Raw genomic sequence first — 19,161 nt, 5'->3', positions numbered from 1 at the left:
ATCTAAGGTGCTGCTTGTTTTAATTCCGTGTGCGTGTGTGTGTGCGTGTGTGTTCTCTAGCCTGTGGAGTCTGTTCTTTCTGAGTTGAAGATATGATTGGAAACACAGTGTTCAGCTGAAGGACATTAGATATGGCTGTTCCATAACTACACACTACAACTCCCCCACTGTGAACACGTCACCACATCGCTATCTGTCTATCTAGCCTTTGTCTTTTCCTTTCTCTCTCCCTCGTTCTCTCTCTCAGTATAACTGTCACAACTTTCTCAACGTTCTCTCTCCTCTCCTCTCGGTCACTCCCTCGTTCTCTCTCTCAGTATAACTGTCACAACTTTCTCAACGTTCTCTCTCCTCTCCTCTCTGTCACTCCCTCGTTCTCTCTCTCAGTATAACTGTCACAACTTTCTCAACGTTCTCTCTCCTCTCCTCTCTGTCACTCCCTCGTTCTCTCTCCTCTCCTCTCTGTCACTCCCTCGTTCTCTTTCTCAGTATGACTGTAACAACTTTCTCAACGTTCTCTCTCCTCTCCTCTCTGTCTCTCCCTCGTTCTCTCTCCTCTCCTCTCTGTCTCTCCCTCGTTCTCTCTCCTCTCCTCTCTGTCACTCCCTCGTTCTCTCTCCTCTCCTCTCTGTCACTCCCTCGTTCTCTCTCCTCTCCTCTCGGTCACTCCCTCGTTCTCTCTCTCAGTATAACTGTCACAACTTTCTCAACGTTCTCTCTCCTCTCCTCTCTGTCACTCCCTCGTTCTCTCTCCTCTCTGTCACTCCCTCGTTCTCTCTCCTCTCCTCTCTGTCACTCCCTCGTTCTCTCTCCTCTCCTCTTTGTCACTCCCTCGTTCTCTCTCCTCTCCTCTCGGTCACTCCATCGTTCTCTCTCCTCTCTGTCACTCCCTCGTTCTCTCTCCTCTCCTCTCGGTCACTCCCTCGTTCTCTCTCCTCTCCTCTCGGTCACTCCCTCGTTCTCTCTCTCAGTATGACTGTCACAACTTTCTCAACGTTCTCTCTCCTCTCCTCTCTGTCACTCCCTCGTTCTCTCTCTCAGTATGACTGTCACAACTTTCTCAACGTTCTCTCTCCTCTCTTCTCTGTCACTCCCTCGTTCTCTCTCTCAGTATGACTGTCACAACTTTCTCAACGTTCTCTCTCCTCTCTTCTCTGTCACTCCCTCGTTCTCTCTCTCAGTATGACTGTCGCAACTTTCTCAACGTTCTCTCTCCTCTCCTCTCTGTCACTCCCTCGTTCTCTCTCTCAGTATGACTGTCACAACTTTCTCAACAAAAAAATATCATCTTGAACCGCTGACATTTGCTAAATGCAAATGTTGGAATTTAGGTTTAGAGAGAGTGGATATAAGGTGGGACACACTCACTCTCTCACTCACACACACACACACACTCACTCACACACACTCACACTCACACACTCACACACACACTCTCTCTCTCTCACTCACTCACTCACTCACTCACACACACACACACACACACACACACACACACACACTCTCTCACTCACACACACACACACACACACTCTCTCTCTCTCACTCACTCACGCACGCACGCACGCTCGCACGCTCGCTCGCTCACTCACTCACTCACTCACTCACTCACTCACTCACTTCAGATTCTATAGTATTCAGCTGCCCGTCCAGATGTGTTCCTCCAGTTGCATCTCTAATGGAGATCAGTGATGTGGGATAGTCCCAGAGAACAGTAGTGGGGGAAGCAATGGGAAGGTTGTTGATTAGTGAGCTGGACCAGAGTCAGACTGGAACACCAGCTGGGAGAAATGCTGAGTGATTAACCGTTTTTAAACATCTAATTGACTAAATGTTCAATGTGTTTCTCTAGAGATGAAATCAGATGAATCCTGAACTGTGTGTTGTTGTCGTTTCCTACAGGCCAATATTCGACATAGTTTAGCGCAGAAAACGTGGTCATTAACTACAATGACCATAAGCCCTCTTGCCCGGTCTGTGTGGGAAGAGACAGAAGACGAGGGATCGAGAGCAGTTGCTGTGAGAGGTGTCTCTACCTGAAAATACATGATCCAAGTGATTGATAGTTGTTGGTATTCAGCAGTTACAAAAATCTGAAGAACTACTAAAATAGTGATTTTGTCAGACAGCACAGGCAGCAGCTCTATAGATATGAGATGATGACTCGGAATAAAATAATGAAGTTGTCAAATAGAACAAATATATACACAAGTAGAATATTTTATGAGAGAGAGAGAGAGCTCTCTAGTATCTCTAGCAGGGTGTTGATATCTCACTGCTCTCTAGTATCTCTAGCAGGGTGTTGATATCTCACTGCTCTCTAGTCTCTCTAGCAGGGTGTTGATATCTCACTGCTCTCTAGTCTCTCTAGCAGGGTGTTGATATCTCACTGCTCTCTAGTCTCTCTCTAGCAGGGCGTTGATATCTCACTGCTCTCTAGTCTCTCTCTAGCAGGGTGTTGATATCTCACTGCTCTTTAGTCTCTCTCTAGCAGGGTGTTGATATCTCACTGCTCTCTAGTATCTCTAGCAGGGTGTTGATATCTCACTGCTCTCTAGTCTCTCTAGCAGGGTGTTGATATCTCACTGCTCTCTAGTCTCTCTAGCAGGGTGTTGATATCTCACTGCTCTCTAGTCTCTCTCTAGCAGGGTGTTGATATCTCAATGCTCTCTAGCAGGGTGTTGATATCTCACTGCTCTCTAGTCTCTCTCTAGCAGGGTGTTGATATCTCACTGCTCTCTAGTCTCTCTCTAGCAGGGTGTTGATATCTCACTGCTCTCTAGTATCTCTAGCAGGGTGTTGATATCTCACTGCTCTCTAGTCTCTCTAGCAGGGTGTTGATATCTCACTGCTCTCTAGTCTCTCTAGCAGGGTGTTGATATCTCACTGCTCTCTAGTCTCTCTCTAGCAGGGTGTTGATATCTCAATGCTCTCTAGCAGGGTGTTGATATCTCACTGCTCTCTAGTCTCTCTCTAGCAGGGTGTTGATATCTCAATGCTCTCTAGCAGGGTGTTGATATCTCACTGCTCTCTAGTCTCTCTAGCAGGGTGTTGATATCTCAATGCTCTCTAGCAGGGTGTTGATATCTCACTGCTCTCTAGTCTCTCTCTAGCAGGGTGTTGATATCTCACTGCTCTCTAGTCTCTCTAGCAGGGTGTTGATATCTCACTGCTCTCTAGTCTCTCTCTAGCAGGGTGTTGATATCTCACTGCTCTCTAGTATCTCTCTAGCAGGGTGTTGATATCTCACTGTTCTCTAGTCTCTCTAGCAGGGTGTTGATATCTCACTGTTCTCTAGTCTCTCTAGCAGGGTGTTGATATCTCACTGCTCTCTAGTCTCTCTAGCAGGGTGTTGATATCTCACTGCTCTCTAGTCTCTCTCTAGCAGGGTGTTGATATCTCACTGTTCTCTAGTCTCTCTCTAGCAGGGTGTTGATATCTCAATGCTATCTAGCAGGGTGTTGATATCTCACTGCTCTCTAGTCTCTCTCTAGCAGGGTGTTGATATCTCACTGCTCTCTAGTCTCTCTCTAGCAGGGTGTTGATATCTCAATGCTCTCTAGCAGGGTGTTGATATCTCACTGCTCTCTAGTCTCTCTCTAGCAGGGTGTTGATATCTCACTGCTCTCTAGTCTCTCTCTAGCAGGGTGTTGATATCTCACTGCTCTCTAGTCTCTCTAGCAGGGTGTTGATATCTCACTGCTCTCTAGTCTCTCTCTAGCAGGGTGTTGATATCTCACTGCTCTCTAGTATCTCTCTAGCAGGGTGTTGATATCTCACTGTTCTCTAGTCTCTCTAGCAGGGTGTTGATATCTCACTGTTCTCTAGTCTCTCTAGCAGGGTGTTGATATCTCACTGCTCTCTAGTCTCTCTAGCAGGGTGTTGATATCTCACTGCTCTCTAGTCTCTCTCTAGCAGGGTGTTGATATCTCACTGTTCTCTAGTCTCTCTCTAGCAGGGTGTTGATATCTCACTGCTCTCTAGTCTCTCTCTAGCAGGGTGTTGATATCTCACTGTTCTCTAGTATCTCTAGCAGGGTGTTGATATCTCACTGCTCTCTAGTCTCTCTAGCAGGGTGTTGATATCTCACTGCTCTCTAGTCTCTCTAGCAGGGTGTTGATATCTCACTGCTCTCTAGTCTCTCTCTAGCAGGGTGTTGATATCTCACTGCTCTCTAGTCTCTCTCTAGCAGGGTGTTGATATCTCAATGCTCTCTAGCAGGGTGTTGATATCTCACTGCTCTCTAGTCTCTCTCTAGCAGGGTGTTGATATCTCAATGCTCTCTAGCATGGTGTTGATATCTCACTGCTCTCTAGTCTCTCTCTAGCAGGGTGTTGATATCTCACTGCTCTCTAGTCTCTCTCTAGCAGGGTGTTGATATCTCACTGATCTCTAGTCTCTCTAGCAGGGTGTTGATATCTCACTGCTCTCTAGTCTCTCTCTAGCAGGGTGTTGATATCTCACTGCTCTCTAGTATCTCTAGCAGGGTGTTGATATCTCACTGCTCTCTAGTCTCTCTCTAGCAGGGTGTTGATATCTCACTGCTCTCTAGTCTCTCTCTAGCAGGGTGTTGATATCTCACTGCTCTCTAGTATCTCTAGCAGGGTGTTGATATCTCACTGCTCTCTAGTCTCTCTAGCAGGGTGTTGATATCTCACTGCTCTCTAGTCTCTCTAGCAGGGTGTTGATATCTCACTGCTCTCTAGTCTCTCTCTAGCAGGGTGTTGATATCTCAATGCTCTCTAGCAGGGTGTTGATATCTCACTGCTCTCTAGTCTCTCTCTAGCAGGGTGTTGATATCTCAATGCTCTCTAGCAGGGTGTTGATATCTCACTGCTCTCTAGTCTCTCTAGCAGGGTGTTGATATCTCAATGCTCTCTAGCAGGGTGTTGATATCTCACTGCTCTCTAGTCTCTCTCTAGCAGGGTGTTGATATCTCACTGCTCTCTAGTCTCTCTAGCAGGGTGTTGATATCTCACTGCTCTCTAGTCTCTCTCTAGCAGGGTGTTGATATCTCACTGCTCTCTAGTATCTCTCTAGCAGGGTGTTGATATCTCACTGTTCTCTAGTCTCTCTAGCAGGGTGTTGATATCTCACTGTTCTCTAGTCTCTCTAGCAGGGTGTTGATATCTCACTGCTCTCTAGTCTCTCTAGCAGGGTGTTGATATCTCACTGCTCTCTAGTCTCTCTCTAGCAGGGTGTTGATATCTCACTGTTCTCTAGTCTCTCTCTAGCAGGGTGTTGATATCTCAATGCTATCTAGCAGGGTGTTGATATCTCACTGCTCTCTAGTCTCTCTCTAGCAGGGTGTTGATATCTCACTGCTCTCTAGTCTCTCTCTAGCAGGGTGTTGATATCTCAATGCTCTCTAGCAGGGTGTTGATATCTCACTGCTCTCTAGTCTCTCTCTAGCAGGGTGTTGATATCTCACTGCTCTCTAGTCTCTCTCTAGCAGGGTGTTGATATCTCACTGCTCTCTAGTCTCTCTAGCAGGGTGTTGATATCTCACTGCTCTCTAGTCTCTCTCTAGCAGGGTGTTGATATCTCACTGCTCTCTAGTATCTCTCTAGCAGGGTGTTGATATCTCACTGTTCTCTAGTCTCTCTAGCAGGGTGTTGATATCTCACTGTTCTCTAGTCTCTCTAGCAGGGTGTTGATATCTCACTGCTCTCTAGTCTCTCTAGCAGGGTGTTGATATCTCACTGCTCTCTAGTCTCTCTCTAGCAGGGTGTTGATATCTCACTGTTCTCTAGTCTCTCTCTAGCAGGGTGTTGATATCTCACTGCTCTCTAGTCTCTCTCTAGCAGGGTGTTGATATCTCACTGTTCTCTAGTATCTCTAGCAGGGTGTTGATACCTCACTGCTCTCTAGTCTCTCTAGCAGGGTGTTGATGTCTCACTGCTCTCTAGTCTCTCTAGCAGGGTGTTGATATCTCACTGCTCTCTAGTCTCTCTCTAGCAGGGTGTTGATATCTCACTGCTCTCTAGTCTCTCTAGCAGGGTGTTGATATCTCACTGCTCTCTAGTCTCTCTAGCAGGGTGTTGATATCTCACTGCTCTCTAGTCTCTCTAGCAGGGTGTTGATACCTCACTGCTCTCTAGTCTCTCTAGCAGGGTGTTGATACCTCACTGCTCTCTAGTCTCTCTAGCAGGGTGTTGATATCTCACTGTTCTCTAGTCTCTCTCTAGCAGGGTGTTGATATCTCACTGCTCTCTAGTCTCTCTAGCAGGGTGTTGATATCTCACTGCTCTCTAGTCTCTCTAGCAGGGTGTTGATATCTCACTGCTCTCTAGTCTCTCTCTAGCAGGGTGTTGATATCTCACTGCTCTCTAGTCTCTCTCTAGCAGGGTGTTGATATCTCACTGCTCTCTAGTCTCTCTAGCAGGGTGTTGATATCTCACTGCTCTCTAGTCTCTCTAGCAGGGTGTTGATATCTCACTGCTCTCTAGTCTCTCTAGCAGGGTGTTGATATCTCACTGCTCTCTAGTCTCTCTCTAGCAGGGTGTTGATATCTCACTGCTCTCTAGTATCTCTAGCAGGGTGTTGATATCTCACTGCTCTCTAGTATCTCTAGCAGGGTGTTGATATCTCACTGCTCTCTAGTATCTCTCTAGCAGGGTGTTGATATCTCACTGCTCTCTAGTCTCTCTCTAGCAGGGTGTTGATATCTCACTGCTCTCTAGTCTCTCTAGCAGGGTGTTGATATCTCACTGCTCTCTAGTCTCTCTAGCAGGGTGTTGATATCTCACTGCTCTCTAGTCTCTCTAGCAGGGTGTTGATATCTCACTGCTCTCTAGTCTCTCTCTAGCAGGGTGTTGATATCTCACTGCTCTCTAGTCTCTCTAGCATGGTGTTGATATCTCACTGCTCTCTAGTCTCTCTCTAGCAGGGTGTTGATATCTCACTGCTCTCTAGTCTCTCTCTAGCAGGGTGTTGATATCTCACTGCTCTCTAGTCTCTCTCTAGCAGGGTGTTGATATCTCACTGCTCTCTAGTCTCTCTAGCAGGGTGTTGATATCTCACTGCTCTCTAGTCTCTCTAGCAGGGTGTTGATATCTCACTGCTCTCTAGTCTCTCTAGCAGGGTGTTGATACCTCACTGCTCTCTAGTCTCTCTAGCAGGGTGTTGATACCTCACTGCTCTCTAGTCTCTCTAGCAGGGTGTTGATATCTCACTGCTCTCTAGTCTCTCTAGCAGGGTGTTGATATCTCACTGCTCTCTAGTCTCTCTCTAGCAGGGTGTTGATATCTCACTGCTCTCTAGTCTCTCTAGCAGGGTGTTGATATCTCACTGCTCTCTAGTCTCTCTAGCAGGGTGTTGATATCTCACTGCTCTCTAGTCTCTCTAGCAGGGTGTTGATACCACACTGCTCTCTAGTCTCTCTAGCAGGGTGTTGATACCTCACTGCTCTCTAGTCTCTCTAGCAGGGTGTTGATATCTCACTGCTCTCTAGTCTCTCTAGCAGGGTGTTGATACCTCACTGCTCTCTAGTCTCTCTAGCAGGGTGTTGATACCTCACTGCTCTCTAGTCTCTCTAGCAGGGTGTTGATATCTCACTGCTCTCTAGTCTCTCTAGCAGGGTGTTGATATCTCACCGCTCTCTAGTCTCTCTCTAGCAGGGTGTTGATATCTCACTGCTCTCTAGTCTCTCTAGCAGGGTGTTGATATCTCACTGCTCTCTAGTCTCTCTAGCAGGGTGTTGATATCTCACTGCTCTCTAGTCTCTCTAGCAGGGTGTTGATACCTCACTGCTCTCTAGTCTCTCTAGCAGGGTGTTGATACCTCACTGCTCTCTAGTCTCTCTAGCAGGGTGTTGATATCTCACTGTTCTCTAGTCTCTCTCTAGCAGGGTGTTGATATCTCACTGCTCTCTAGTCTCTCTAGCAGGGTGTTGATATCTCACTGCTCTCTAGTCTCTCTAGCAGGGTGTTGATATCTCACTGCTCTCTAGTCTCTCTCTAGCAGGGTGTTGATATCTCACTGCTCTCTAGTCTCTCTCTAGCAGGGTGTTGATATCTCACTGCTCTCTAGTCTCTCTAGCAGGGTGTTGATATCTCACTGCTCTCTAGTCTCTCTAGCAGGGTGTTGATATCTCACTGCTCTCTAGTCTCTCTAGCAGGGTGTTGATATCTCACTGCTCTCTAGTCTCTCTCTAGCAGGGTGTTGATATCTCACTGCTCTCTAGTCTCTCTAGCAGGGTGTTGATATCTCACTGCTCTCTAGTCTCTCTAGCAGGGTGTTGATATCTCACTGCTCTCTAGTCTCTCTAGCAGGGTGTTGATATCTCACTGCTCTCTAGTCTCTCTCTAGCAGGGTGTTGATATCTCACTGCTCTCTAGTCTCTCTAGCAGGGTGTTGATATCTCACTGCTCTCTAGTCTCTCTCTAGCAGGGTGTTGATATCTCACTGCTCTCTAGTCTCTCTCTAGCAGGGTGTTGATATCTCACTGCTCTCTAGTCTCTCACTAGCAGGGTGTTGATATCTCACTGCTCTCTAGTCTCTCTAGCAGGGTGTTGATATCTCACTGCTCTCTAGTCTCTCTAGCAGGGTGTTGATATCTCACTGCTCTCTAGTCTCTCTAGCAGGGTGTTGATACCTCACTGCTCTCTAGTCTCTCTAGCAGGGTGTTGATACCTCACTGCTCTCTAGTCTCTCTAGCAGGGTGTTGATATCTCACTGCTCTCTAGTCTCTCTAGCAGGGTGTTGATATCTCACTGCTCTCTAGTCTCTCTCTAGCAGGGTGTTGATATCTCACTGCTCTCTAGTCTCTCTAGCAGGGTGTTGATATCTCACTGCTCTCTAGTCTCTCTAGCAGGGTGTTGATATCTCACTGCTCTCTAGTCTCTCTAGCAGGGTGTTGATACCTCACTGCTCTCTAGTCTCTCTAGCAGGGTGTTGATACCTCACTGCTCTCTAGTCTCTCTAGCAGGGTGTTGATATCTCACTGCTCTCTAGTCTCTCTAGCAGGGTGTTGATACCTCACTGCTCTCTAGTCTCTCTAGCAGGGTGTTGATACCTCACTGCTCTCTAGTCTCTCTAGCAGGGTGTTGATATCTCACTGCTCTCTAGTCTCTCTAGCAGGGTGTTGATATCTCACTGCTCTCTAGTCTCTCTCTAGCAGGGTGTTGATATCTCACTGCTCTCTAGTCTCTCTAGCAGGGTGTTGATATCTCACTGCTCTCTAGTCTCTCTAGCAGGGTGTTGATATCTCACTGCTCTCTAGTCTCTCTAGCAGGGTGTTGATATCTCACTGCTCTCTAGTCTCTCTCTAGCAGGGTGTTGATATCTCACTGCTCTCTAGTATCTCTAGCAGGGTGTTGATATCTCACTGCTCTCTAGTATCTCTAGCAGGGTGTTGATATCTCACTGCTCTCTAGTATCTCTCTAGCAGGGTGTTGATATCTCACTGCTCTCTAGTCTCTCTCTAGCAGGGTGTTGATATCTCACTGCTCTCTAGTCTCTCTAGCAGGGTGTTGATATCTCACTGCTCTCTAGTCTCTCTAGCAGGGTGTTGATATCTCACTGCTCTCTAGTCTCTCTAGCAGGGTGTTGATACCTCACTGCTCTCTAGTCTCTCTAGCAGGGTGTTGATACCTCACTGCTCTCTAGTCTCTCTAGCAGGGTGTTGATATCTCACTGTTCTCTAGTCTCTCTCTAGCAGGGTGTTGATATCTCACTGCTCTCTAGTCTCTCTAGCAGGGTGTTGATATCTCACTGCTCTCTAGTCTCTCTAGCAGGGTGTTGATATCTCACTGCTCTCTAGTCTCTCTCTAGCAGGGTGTTGATATCTCACTGCTCTCTAGTCTCTCTCTAGCAGGGTGTTGATATCTCACTGCTCTCTAGTCTCTCTAGCAGGGTGTTGATATCTCACTGCTCTCTAGTCTCTCTAGCAGGGTGTTGATATCTCACTGCTCTCTAGTCTCTCTAGCAGGGTGTTGATATCTCACTGCTCTCTAGTCTCTCTCTAGCAGGGTGTTGATATCTCACTGCTCTCTAGTATCTCTAGCAGGGTGTTGATATCTCACTGCTCTCTAGTATCTCTAGCAGGGTGTTGATATCTCACTGCTCTCTAGTATCTCTCTAGCAGGGTGTTGATATCTCACTGCTCTCTAGTCTCTCTCTAGCAGGGTGTTGATATCTCACTGCTCTCTAGTCTCTCTAGCAGGGTGTTGATATCTCACTGCTCTCTAGTCTCTCTCTAGCAGGGTGTTGATATCTCACTGCTCTCTAGTCTCTCTAGCAGGGTGTTGATATCTCACTGCTCTCTAGTCTCTCTAGCAGGGTGTTGATATCTCACTGCTCTCTAGTCTCTCTCTAGCAGGGTGTTAATATCTCACTGCTCTCTAGTCTCTCTCTAGCAGGGTGTTGATATCTCACTGCTCTCTAGTCTCTCTAGCAGGGTGTTGATATCTCACTGCTCTCTAGTCTCTCTAGTCTCTCTAGCAGGGTGTTGATATCTCACTGCTCTCTAGTCTCTCTAGCAGGGTGTTGATATCTCACTGCTCTCTAGTCTCTCTAGCAGGGTGTTGATATCTCACTGTTCTCTAGTCTCTCTAGCAGGGTGTTGATATCTCACTGCTCTCTAGTCTCTCTAGTCTCTCTAGCAGGGTGTTGATATCTCACTGTTCTCTAGTCTCTCTAGCAGGGTCTTGATATCTCACTGCTCTCTAGTCTCTCTAGCAGGGTGTTGATATCTCACTGCTCTCTAGTCTCTCTAGCAGGGTGTTGATATCTCACTGCTCTCTAGTCTCTCTAGCAGGGTGTTGATATCTCACTGCTCTCTAGTCTCTCTAGCAGGGTGTTGATATCTCACTGCTCTCTAGTCTCTCTCTAGCAGGGTGTTGATATCTCACTGCTCCCTAGTCTCTCTCTAGCAGGGTGTTGATATCTCACTGCTCTCTAGTATCTCTAGCAGGGTGTTGATATCTCACTGTTCTCTAGTCTCTCTAGCAGGGTGTTGATATCTCACTGCTCTCTAGTCACTGGATCCACAAGCAGTCCGGCGCCGCTGAGTGTGTGTGTGTCTCCCCTCTCTCAGGTGTACACCTCTCACGGCCCTACGGTCATCATGCCAACATGGTTCTGCTCCAGGGATTGGTTCCAGCGGGTCGGAACCTTTGACGAGGGCGGCAAGGTGAGACTCCACCCCTAAAACCTGTCCACGCAAGTCAAATTTAGAATCTAAAACCGACCACTTATGCAGATTTGATTGATTTGAACAGTGGGTCCACCCAGTCTTTCAAGGGGGGACTTCCCTTTCAGGTGTGCTCAGGGGTTAGGGGTCAAGAAGTGCAAGCACAAGACTGCATGAGGACTCCTCTAATTTGTCCAACGTTAGAGCACAAATCCATTTGAATAATGTGTGACCTCACTCTTCCCTTCTCTACCACCTCCTCCCTCATCACCCTCTTTCCTCTCTCTTCTTCTCTCCTGTCCTCTTCTCTCTTCTTTCCTGTCCTCTTCTTCTTTCCTGTCCTCTTCTTCTCTCCTGTCCTCTTCTCTCTTCTCTCCTGTCCTCTTCTCTCTTCTTTCCTGTCCTCTTCTTCTTTCCTGTCCTCTTCTCTATTCTTCTCTCCTGTCTTCTTCTCTCCTGTCCTCTTCTCTCTTCTTCTCTCCTGTCCTCTTCTTCTCTCCTGTCCTCTTCCTCTCTCCTGTCCTCTTTTCTCTTCTTCTCTACTGTCCTCTTCTTCTCTCCTCTCCTGTCCTCTCCTCTCCTGTCCTCTCCTCTCTCTCCTCTCCTCTCTCATCTCTCCTCTCCTGTCCTCTCCTCTCTCATCTCTCCTCTCCAGGGAGTTCCAGAGGATCTGTTGTGGTTCTATCAGAGTGTTGGTCAGGGAGGAGGTGTGGTCAGAGTGGACCAGTGTTTACTAGTCTACCGCTACCATCAACAAGCTGCTACACACTCTGTCCTGGAGTAAGACATGCACACACAGCCACGCTTACACACACACACACACACAACATGTCCTCCAGCTACACACAGCTGTCCAGCTGACCCCTTCCTGAGCCTCATCCCTGGACACACACACTCAGCTCTGGAATTCCCTAGCCTCGCGTGTGTGCGTGTGTGCGTGTGTGTGTTGCCCTTTCCAACCTCTATAGCGACACACACACGTAGGACACGCGAAGCGGAAAGCCTGTTTCTGTAAATACTCTGATAGGGAAGACCTCTCCTTCCCTTCCCTCATAACCTCCTCCCTCATAACCTCCTCCCTCTCATCCCCTCGTTCCTGTTTTCACTCCTTCCTTCCTTCCTTCCTTCCTTCCTTCCATCTGTCCATCGTACATCTAACCTTGTTGACGCGCTGTCACCATCTACTCCTTTACAAATCATCCTCTCTTCCCTCTCTCTTCCCTCTCTCTTCCCTCTCTCTTCCCTCTCTCTTCCCTCTCTCTTCCCTCTCTCTTCCCTCTCTCCTCCCTCTCCTCCCTCTCTTCCCTCTCTCCTCCCTCTCTCTTCCCTCTCTCTTCCCTCTCTCCTCCCTCTCTCCTCCCTCTCTCTTCCCTCTCTCCTCCCTCTCCTTTCTCTTTCTATTTGTCTATCAGTCTTATTTCCAGCTCCTTCTGTTATCTCTCACTTAACTTATCTCCCTCTCTCCTCCCTCTCTCCTCCCTCTTCTCTTCTCTCTCTCTTCCCTCTCTCTTCCCTCTCTCCTCCCTCTCTCTTCCCTCTCTCTTTCTCTTCCCTCTCTCTTCCCTCTCTCTTCCCTCTCCTCCCGCTCCTCCCTCTCTTCCCTCTCTCCTCCCTCTCTCTTCCCTCTCTCTTCCCTCTCTCCTCCCTCTCTCTTCCCTCTCTCTTCCCTCTCTCTTCCCTCTCTCCTCCCTCTCCTCCCTCTCTCCTCCCTCTCTCCTCCCTCTCTCTTCCCTCTCTCCTCCCTCTCTCTTCCCTCTCTATTCCCTCTCTCTTCCCTCTCCTCCCTCTCTCCTCCCTCTCTCCTCCCTCTCCCCTCCCTCTCTCTTCCCTCTCTCCTCCCTCTCCTTTCTCTTTCTATTTGTCTATCAGTCTTATTTCCAGCTCCTTCTGTTATCTCTCACTTAACTTATCTCCCTCTCTCTTCCCTCTCTCCTCCCTCTCTTCCCTCTCTCCTCCCTCTCTCTTCCCTCTCTCTTCCCTCTCTCCTCCCTCTCTCCTCCCTCTCCTCCCTCTCTTCCCTCTCTCCTCCCTCTCTCTTCCCTCTCTCTTCCCTCTCTCCTCCCTCTCCTCCCTCTCTTCCCTCTCTCCTCCCTCTCTCTTCCCTCTCTCCTCCCTCTCTCCTCCCTCTCCTTTCTCTTTCTATTTGTCTATCAGTCTTATTTCCAGCTCCTTCTGTTATCTCTCACTTAACTTATCTCCCTCTCTCTTCCCTCTCTCCTCCCTCTCTCTTCCCTCTCTCTTCCCTCTCTCTTCCCTCTCTCTTCCCTCTCTCCTCCCACTCTCCTCCCTCTCCTCCCTCTCTTCCCTCTCTCCTCCATCTCTCTTCCCTCTCTCCTCCCTCTCTCTTCCCTCTCTCCTCTCTCTTCCCTCTCTCCTCCCTCTCCTCCCTCTCTTCCCTCTCTCCTCCCTCTCTCTTCCCTCTCCTCCCTCTTCTCTTCTCTCTCTCCTCCCTCTCTCCTCCCTCTCCTCCCTCTCCTCCCTCTCTCTTCCCTCTCTCCTCCCTCTCCTTTCTCTTTCTATTTGTCTATCAGTCTTATTTCCAGCTCCTTCTGTTATCTCTCACTTAACTTATCTCCCTCTCTCCTCCCTCTCTCCTCCCGCTCTCTTCCCTCTCTCCTCCCTCTCTCTTCCCTCTCTCTTCCCTCTCTCCTCCCTCTCTCCTCCCTCTCCTCCCTCCCCTCTCTCCTCCATCTCTCTTCCCTCTCTCCTCCCTCTCTCTTCCCTCTCTCCTCTCTCTTCCCTCTCTCCTCCCTCTCCTCCCTCTCTCTTCCCTCTCTCCTCCCTCTTCTCTTCTCTCTCTCCTCCCTCTCTCCTCCCTCTCTTCCCTCTCTCCTCCCTCTCTCTTCTCTCTCTCCTCCCTCTCTCCTCCCTCTCTTCCCTCTCTCCTCCCTCTCTCTTCCCTCTCTCCTCCCTCTCTCCTCCCTCTCCTTTCTCTTTCTATTTGTCTATCAGTCTTATTTCCAGCTCCTTCTGTTATCTCTCACTTAACTTATCTCCCTCTCTCCTCCCTCTCTCCTCCCTCTCTCTTCCCTCTCTCTTCCCTCTCTCCTCCCTCTCCTCCCTCTCTCCTCCCTCTCTCCTCCCTCTCTCTTCCCTCTCTCCTCCCTCTCTCTTCCCTCTCTATTCCCTCTCTCTTCCCTCTCCTCCCTCTCTCCTCCCTCTCTCCTCCCTCTCCCCTCCCTCTCTCTTCCCTCTCTCCTCCCTCTCCTTTCTCTTTCTATTTGTCTATCAGTCTTATTTCCAGCTCCTTCTGTTATCTCTCACTTAACTTATCTCCCTCTCTCTTCCCTCTCTCCTCCCTCTCTTCCCTCTCTCCTCCCTCTCTCTTCCCTCTCTCTTCCCTCTCTCCTCCCTCTCTCCTCCCTCTCCTCCCTCTCTTCCCTCTCTCCTCCCTCTCTCTTCCCTCTCTCTTCCCTCTCTCCTCCCTCTCCTCCCTCTCTTCCCTCTCTCCTCCCTCTCTCTTCCCTCTCTCCTCCCTCTCTCCTCCCTCTCCTTTCTCTTTCTATTTGTCTATCAGTCTTATTTCCAGCTCCTTCTGTTATCTCTCACTTAACTTATCTCCCTCTCTCTTCCCTCTCTCCTCCCTCTCTCTTCCCTCTCTCTTCCCTCTCTCTTCCCTCTCTCTTCCCTCTCTCCTCCCACTCTCCTCCCTCTCCTCCCTCTCTTCCCTCTCTCCTCCATCTCTCTTCCCTCTCTCCTCCCTCTCTCTTCCCTCTCTCCTCTCTCTTCCCTCTCTCCTCCCTCTCCTCCCTCTCTTCCCTCTCTCCTCCCTCTCTCTTCCCTCTCCTCCCTCTTCTCTTCTCTCTCTCCTCCCTCTCTCCTCCCTCTCCTCCCTCTCCTCCCTCTCTCTTCCCTCTCTCCTCCCTCTCCTTTCTCTTTCTATTTGTCTATCAGTCTTATTTCCAGCTCCTTCTGTTATCTCTCACTTAACTTATCTCCCTCTCTCCTCCCTCTCTCCTCCCGCTCTCTTCCCTCTCTCCTCCCTCTCTCTTCCCTCTCTCTTCCCTCTCTCCTCCCTCTCTCCTCCCTCTCCTCCCTCCCCTCTCTCCTCCATCTCTCTTCCCTCTCTCCTCCCTCTCTCTTCCCTCTCTCCTCTCTCTTCCCTCTCTCCTCCCTCTCCTCCCTCTCTCTTCCCTCTCTCCTCCCTCTTCTCTTCTCTCTCTCCTCCCTCTCTCCTCCCTCTCTTCCCTCTCTCCTCCCTCTCTCTTCTCTCTCTCCTCCCTCTCTCCTCCCTCTCTTCCCTCTCTCCTCCCTCTCTCTTCCCTCTCTCCTCCCTCTCTCCTCCCTCTCCTTTCTCTTTCTATTTGTCTATCAGTCTTATTTCCAGCTCCTTCTGTTATCTCTCACTTAACTTATCTCCCTCTCTCCTCCCTCTCTCCTCCCTCTCTCTTCCCTCTCTCTTCCCTCTCTCTTCCCTCTCTCTTCCCTCTCTCCTCCCTCTCTCCTCCCTCTCCTCCCTCCCCTCTCTCCTCCATCTCTCTTCCCTCTCTCCTCCCTCCCTCTTCTCTTCTCTCTCTCCTCCCTCTCTCCTCCCTCTCTTCCCTCTCTCCTCCCTCTCTCTTCCCTCTCTCCTCCCTCTTCTCTTCTCTCTCTCCTCCCTCTCTCCTCCCTCTCTTCCCTCTCTCCTCCATCTCTCTTCCCTCTCTCCTCCCTCTCTCTTCCCTCTCTCCTCTCTCCTCCCACTCTCCTCCCTCTCCTCCCTCTCTTCCTTCTCTCCTCTCTCTTCCCTCTCTCCTCCCTCTCTTCCCTCTCTCTTCCCTCTCTCCTCCCTCTCCTCCCTCTCTTCCCTCTCTCCTCCCTCTCTCTTCCCTCTCTCCTCCCTCTTCTCTTCCCTCTCTCCTCCCTCTCTTCCCTCTCTCCTCCCTCTCTCTTCCCTCTCTCCTCCCTCTCCTTTCTCTTTCTATTTGTCTATCAGTCTTATTTCCAGCTCCTTCTGTTATCTCTCACTTAACTTATCTCCCTCTCTCCTCCCTCTCTCTTCCCTCTCTCCTCCCTCTCTCCTCCCTCTCCTCCCTCCCCTCTCTCCTCCATCTCTCTTCCCTCTCTCTTCCCTCTCTCCTCTCTCTTCCCTCCCTCTCTCTTCTCTCTCTCCTCCCTCTCTCCTCCCTCTCTCTTCTCTCTCTCCTCCCTCTTCTCTTCTCTCTCTCTTCTCTCTCTCTTCCCTCTCTCTTCCCTCTCTCCTCTCTCCTCCCTCTCCTTTCTCTTTCTATTTATATATCTAGTCTTATTTCCAGCTCCTTCTGTTATCTCTCACTTAACTTCTTCCCCTCTCTCCTCCCTCTCTCCTCCCTCTCTCCTCTCCTCCCTCTCTCCTCCCTCTCTCTTCCCTCTCTCTTCCCTCTCTCTTCCCTCTCTCCTCCCTCTCTCTTCCCTCTCCTCCCTCTCCTTTCTCTTTCTATTTGTCTATCAGTCTTATTTCCAGCTCCTTCTGTTATCTCTCACTTAACTTCTCCCTCTGTCTCTCACTCTCTCTGTTTCTCTTTTCTACCATCTTAACTCTCCAGACACTTCACACTTCTGAGTCAATCCCTCTACGATTACGTGTGTGTGTGTGTGTGTGTGTGTGTGTGTGTGTGTGTGTGTGTGTGTGTGTGTGTGTGTGTGTGTGTGTGTGTGTGTGTGTGTGTGTGTGTGTGTGTGTGTATTTCTATGTGTTAATCTAGGTCCCCCTAAATCAAAGCATCAGTGAAACTGCTAAAGGAAGCAATATGGGGACCACCCATGCACAGTGTGTATGTGTTTAATTGATGTGTGTGTGAATATGTGCGTGTGTGTACACCTGTGTGTGTGTGTGTATTTGACTAGAACCATGGTTTACGGTGGTGGATTAGGGTTGTTTGTCATGGAGGCCCAGTGGTTTAGTCAAACCATCACATCAGAGGAAGAGCTCACTAATGTCTCCATATGATAACTATCAGGCTGTTGTTCTAGGTGTGTGCGTGTGTGTGGTCCATGTCTAACTCCTCCTCTGTCCTCTGGTCTCCAGGGAAACCATTTGGAACCTCCGTGTGGCCTTCCTCCAGGAGAGAGTTATCAACCAATGGGAATCCTTCACCATATGGAATGCTGGGAAACAGGGCCGGAAACTATACCGCTGCCTCAGTTCCTCCAATCAGAAGAAGGTATGTACCTTTTCAACAGCCAATCGCAAAAGGTTATATGCAACACTTAATAGCCAATCAGGAGAGGTTAACAAAACTCTCAATAGCCAATTAGGTTGCATCTTCCACAGTCAATACTCTCTGATTGGTAGGATCAGGTGACCCTCCTCCCCAGAACACAGTGCTGACCTTAGATCTGTTTGTAGGTTCAATTATCCTTTATCCCGTGTCCTCCTATCCATCATGACAACATGGAGCTGTTTATCCTGTGTCCTCTGATCCGTCATGACAACATGGAGCTGTTTATCCTGTGTCCTCTGATCCGTCATGACAACATGGAGCTGTTGATCCTGTGTCCTCTGATCCATCATGACAACATGGAGCTGTCCTCTGATCCATCATGACAACATGGAGCTGTTTATCCTGTGTCCTCTGATCCATCATGACAACATGGAGCTGTCCTCTGATCCGTCATGACAACATGGAGCTGTTTATCCTGTGTCCTCTGATCCATCATGACAACATGGAGCTGTTTATCCTGTGTCCTCTGATCCATCATGACAATATGGAGCTGTTTATCCTGTGTCCTCTGATCCATCATGACAACATGGAGCTGTCCTCTGATCCGTCATGACAACATGGAGCTGTTTATCCTGTGTCCTCTGATCCGTCATGACAACATGGAGCTGTTTATCCTGTGTCCTCTGATCCGTCATGACAACATGGAGCTGTTGATCCTGTGTCCTCTGATCCATCATGACAACATGGAGCTGTGTTCTCTGATCCATCATGACAACATGGAGCTGTTTATCCTGTGTCCTCTGATCCGTCATGACAACATGGAGCTGTTTATCATGTGTCCTCTGATCCGTCATGACAACATGGAGCTGTTTATCCTGTGTCCTCTGATCCGTCTTGACAACATGGAACTGTGTCCTCTGATCCGTCATGACAACACGGAGCTGTTTATCCTGTGTCCTCTGATCCATCATGACAACATGGAGCTGTTTATCCTGTGTCCTCTGATCCGTCATGACAACATGGAGCTGTTTATCCTGTGTCCTCTGATCCATCATGACAACATGGAGCTGTGTCCTCTGATCCGTCATGACAACATGGAGCTGTTTATCCTGTGTCCTCTGATCCATCATGACAACATGGAGCTGTGTCCTCTGATCCATCATGACAACATGGAGCTGTTTATCCTGTGTCCTCTGATCCATCATGACAACATGGAGCTGTTTATCCTGTGTCCTCTGATCCATCATGACAACATGGAGCTGTCCTCTGATCCGTCATGACAACATGGAGCTGTTTATCCTGTGTCCTCTGATCCATCATGACAACATGGAGCTGTGTCCTCTGATCCATCATGACAACATGGAGCTGTTTATCCTGTGTCCTCTGATCCATCATGACAACATGGAGCTGTTTATCCTGTTCCTCTGATCCATCATGACAACATGGAGCTGTGTCCTCTGATCCACCATGACAACATGGAGCTGTTTATCCTGTGTCCTCTGATCCATCATGACAACATGGAGCTGTTTATCCTGTGTCCTCTGATCTGTCATGACAACATGGAGCTGTTGTCATTTAGTGCAATAATAGGATCCGATTTGGTCAAAAGTAGTGCACTGTATAGGGAATAGGATGCATTTTGGGACACTCTGTGTTGAGACACTGTAGTAGGAGGAGCCAGCTGGTCCCAACTGGTCATAATGGGTTGTGGATCACAATCTACTGTTACACTGACTGATACACCAGGTGTGGTGGACTGAATCAGAGGTGTGGTGGGCTGAATCAGAGGTGTGGGGGGCTGAATCAGAGGTGTGGGGGGCTGCCTTAATCGACATCACGTCTTCAGCACCCGGGGAACAGTGGGTTAACTGCCTTGCTCAGGGGCAGAACGACAGATGTTGACCT

At 49.0% G+C, this 19,161-nt stretch overlaps 1 protein-coding gene across 3 annotated transcripts in view; it reads left to right on the top strand.

The window, feature by feature from the left end:
• The window catches only part of LOC118940265 (UDP-GlcNAc:betaGal beta-1,3-N-acetylglucosaminyltransferase-like protein 1), a 49,492-nt gene that overhangs the window by 20,402 nt on the left and 9,929 nt on the right, over positions 1 to 19,161 (top strand). For all 3 annotated transcript variants that reach the window (XM_036948934.1, XM_036948935.1, XM_036948936.1), the window contains 3 exons: positions 11,039 to 11,134; positions 11,790 to 11,914; positions 17,121 to 17,256. In XM_036948934.1, the coding sequence (XP_036804829.1) occupies positions 11,039 to 11,134; positions 11,790 to 11,914; positions 17,121 to 17,256 (357 nt within the window). The remainder of the gene's footprint in view (positions 1 to 11,038; positions 11,135 to 11,789; positions 11,915 to 17,120; positions 17,257 to 19,161) is intronic.

The sequence above is a fragment of the Oncorhynchus mykiss genome, chromosome 17 (assembly GCF_013265735.2).
Source record: "Oncorhynchus mykiss isolate Arlee chromosome 17, USDA_OmykA_1.1, whole genome shotgun sequence".
Taxonomy (NCBI): domain Eukaryota; kingdom Metazoa; phylum Chordata; class Actinopteri; order Salmoniformes; family Salmonidae; genus Oncorhynchus; species Oncorhynchus mykiss.
This window is presented reverse-complemented; position numbering and strand designations above follow the sequence as displayed.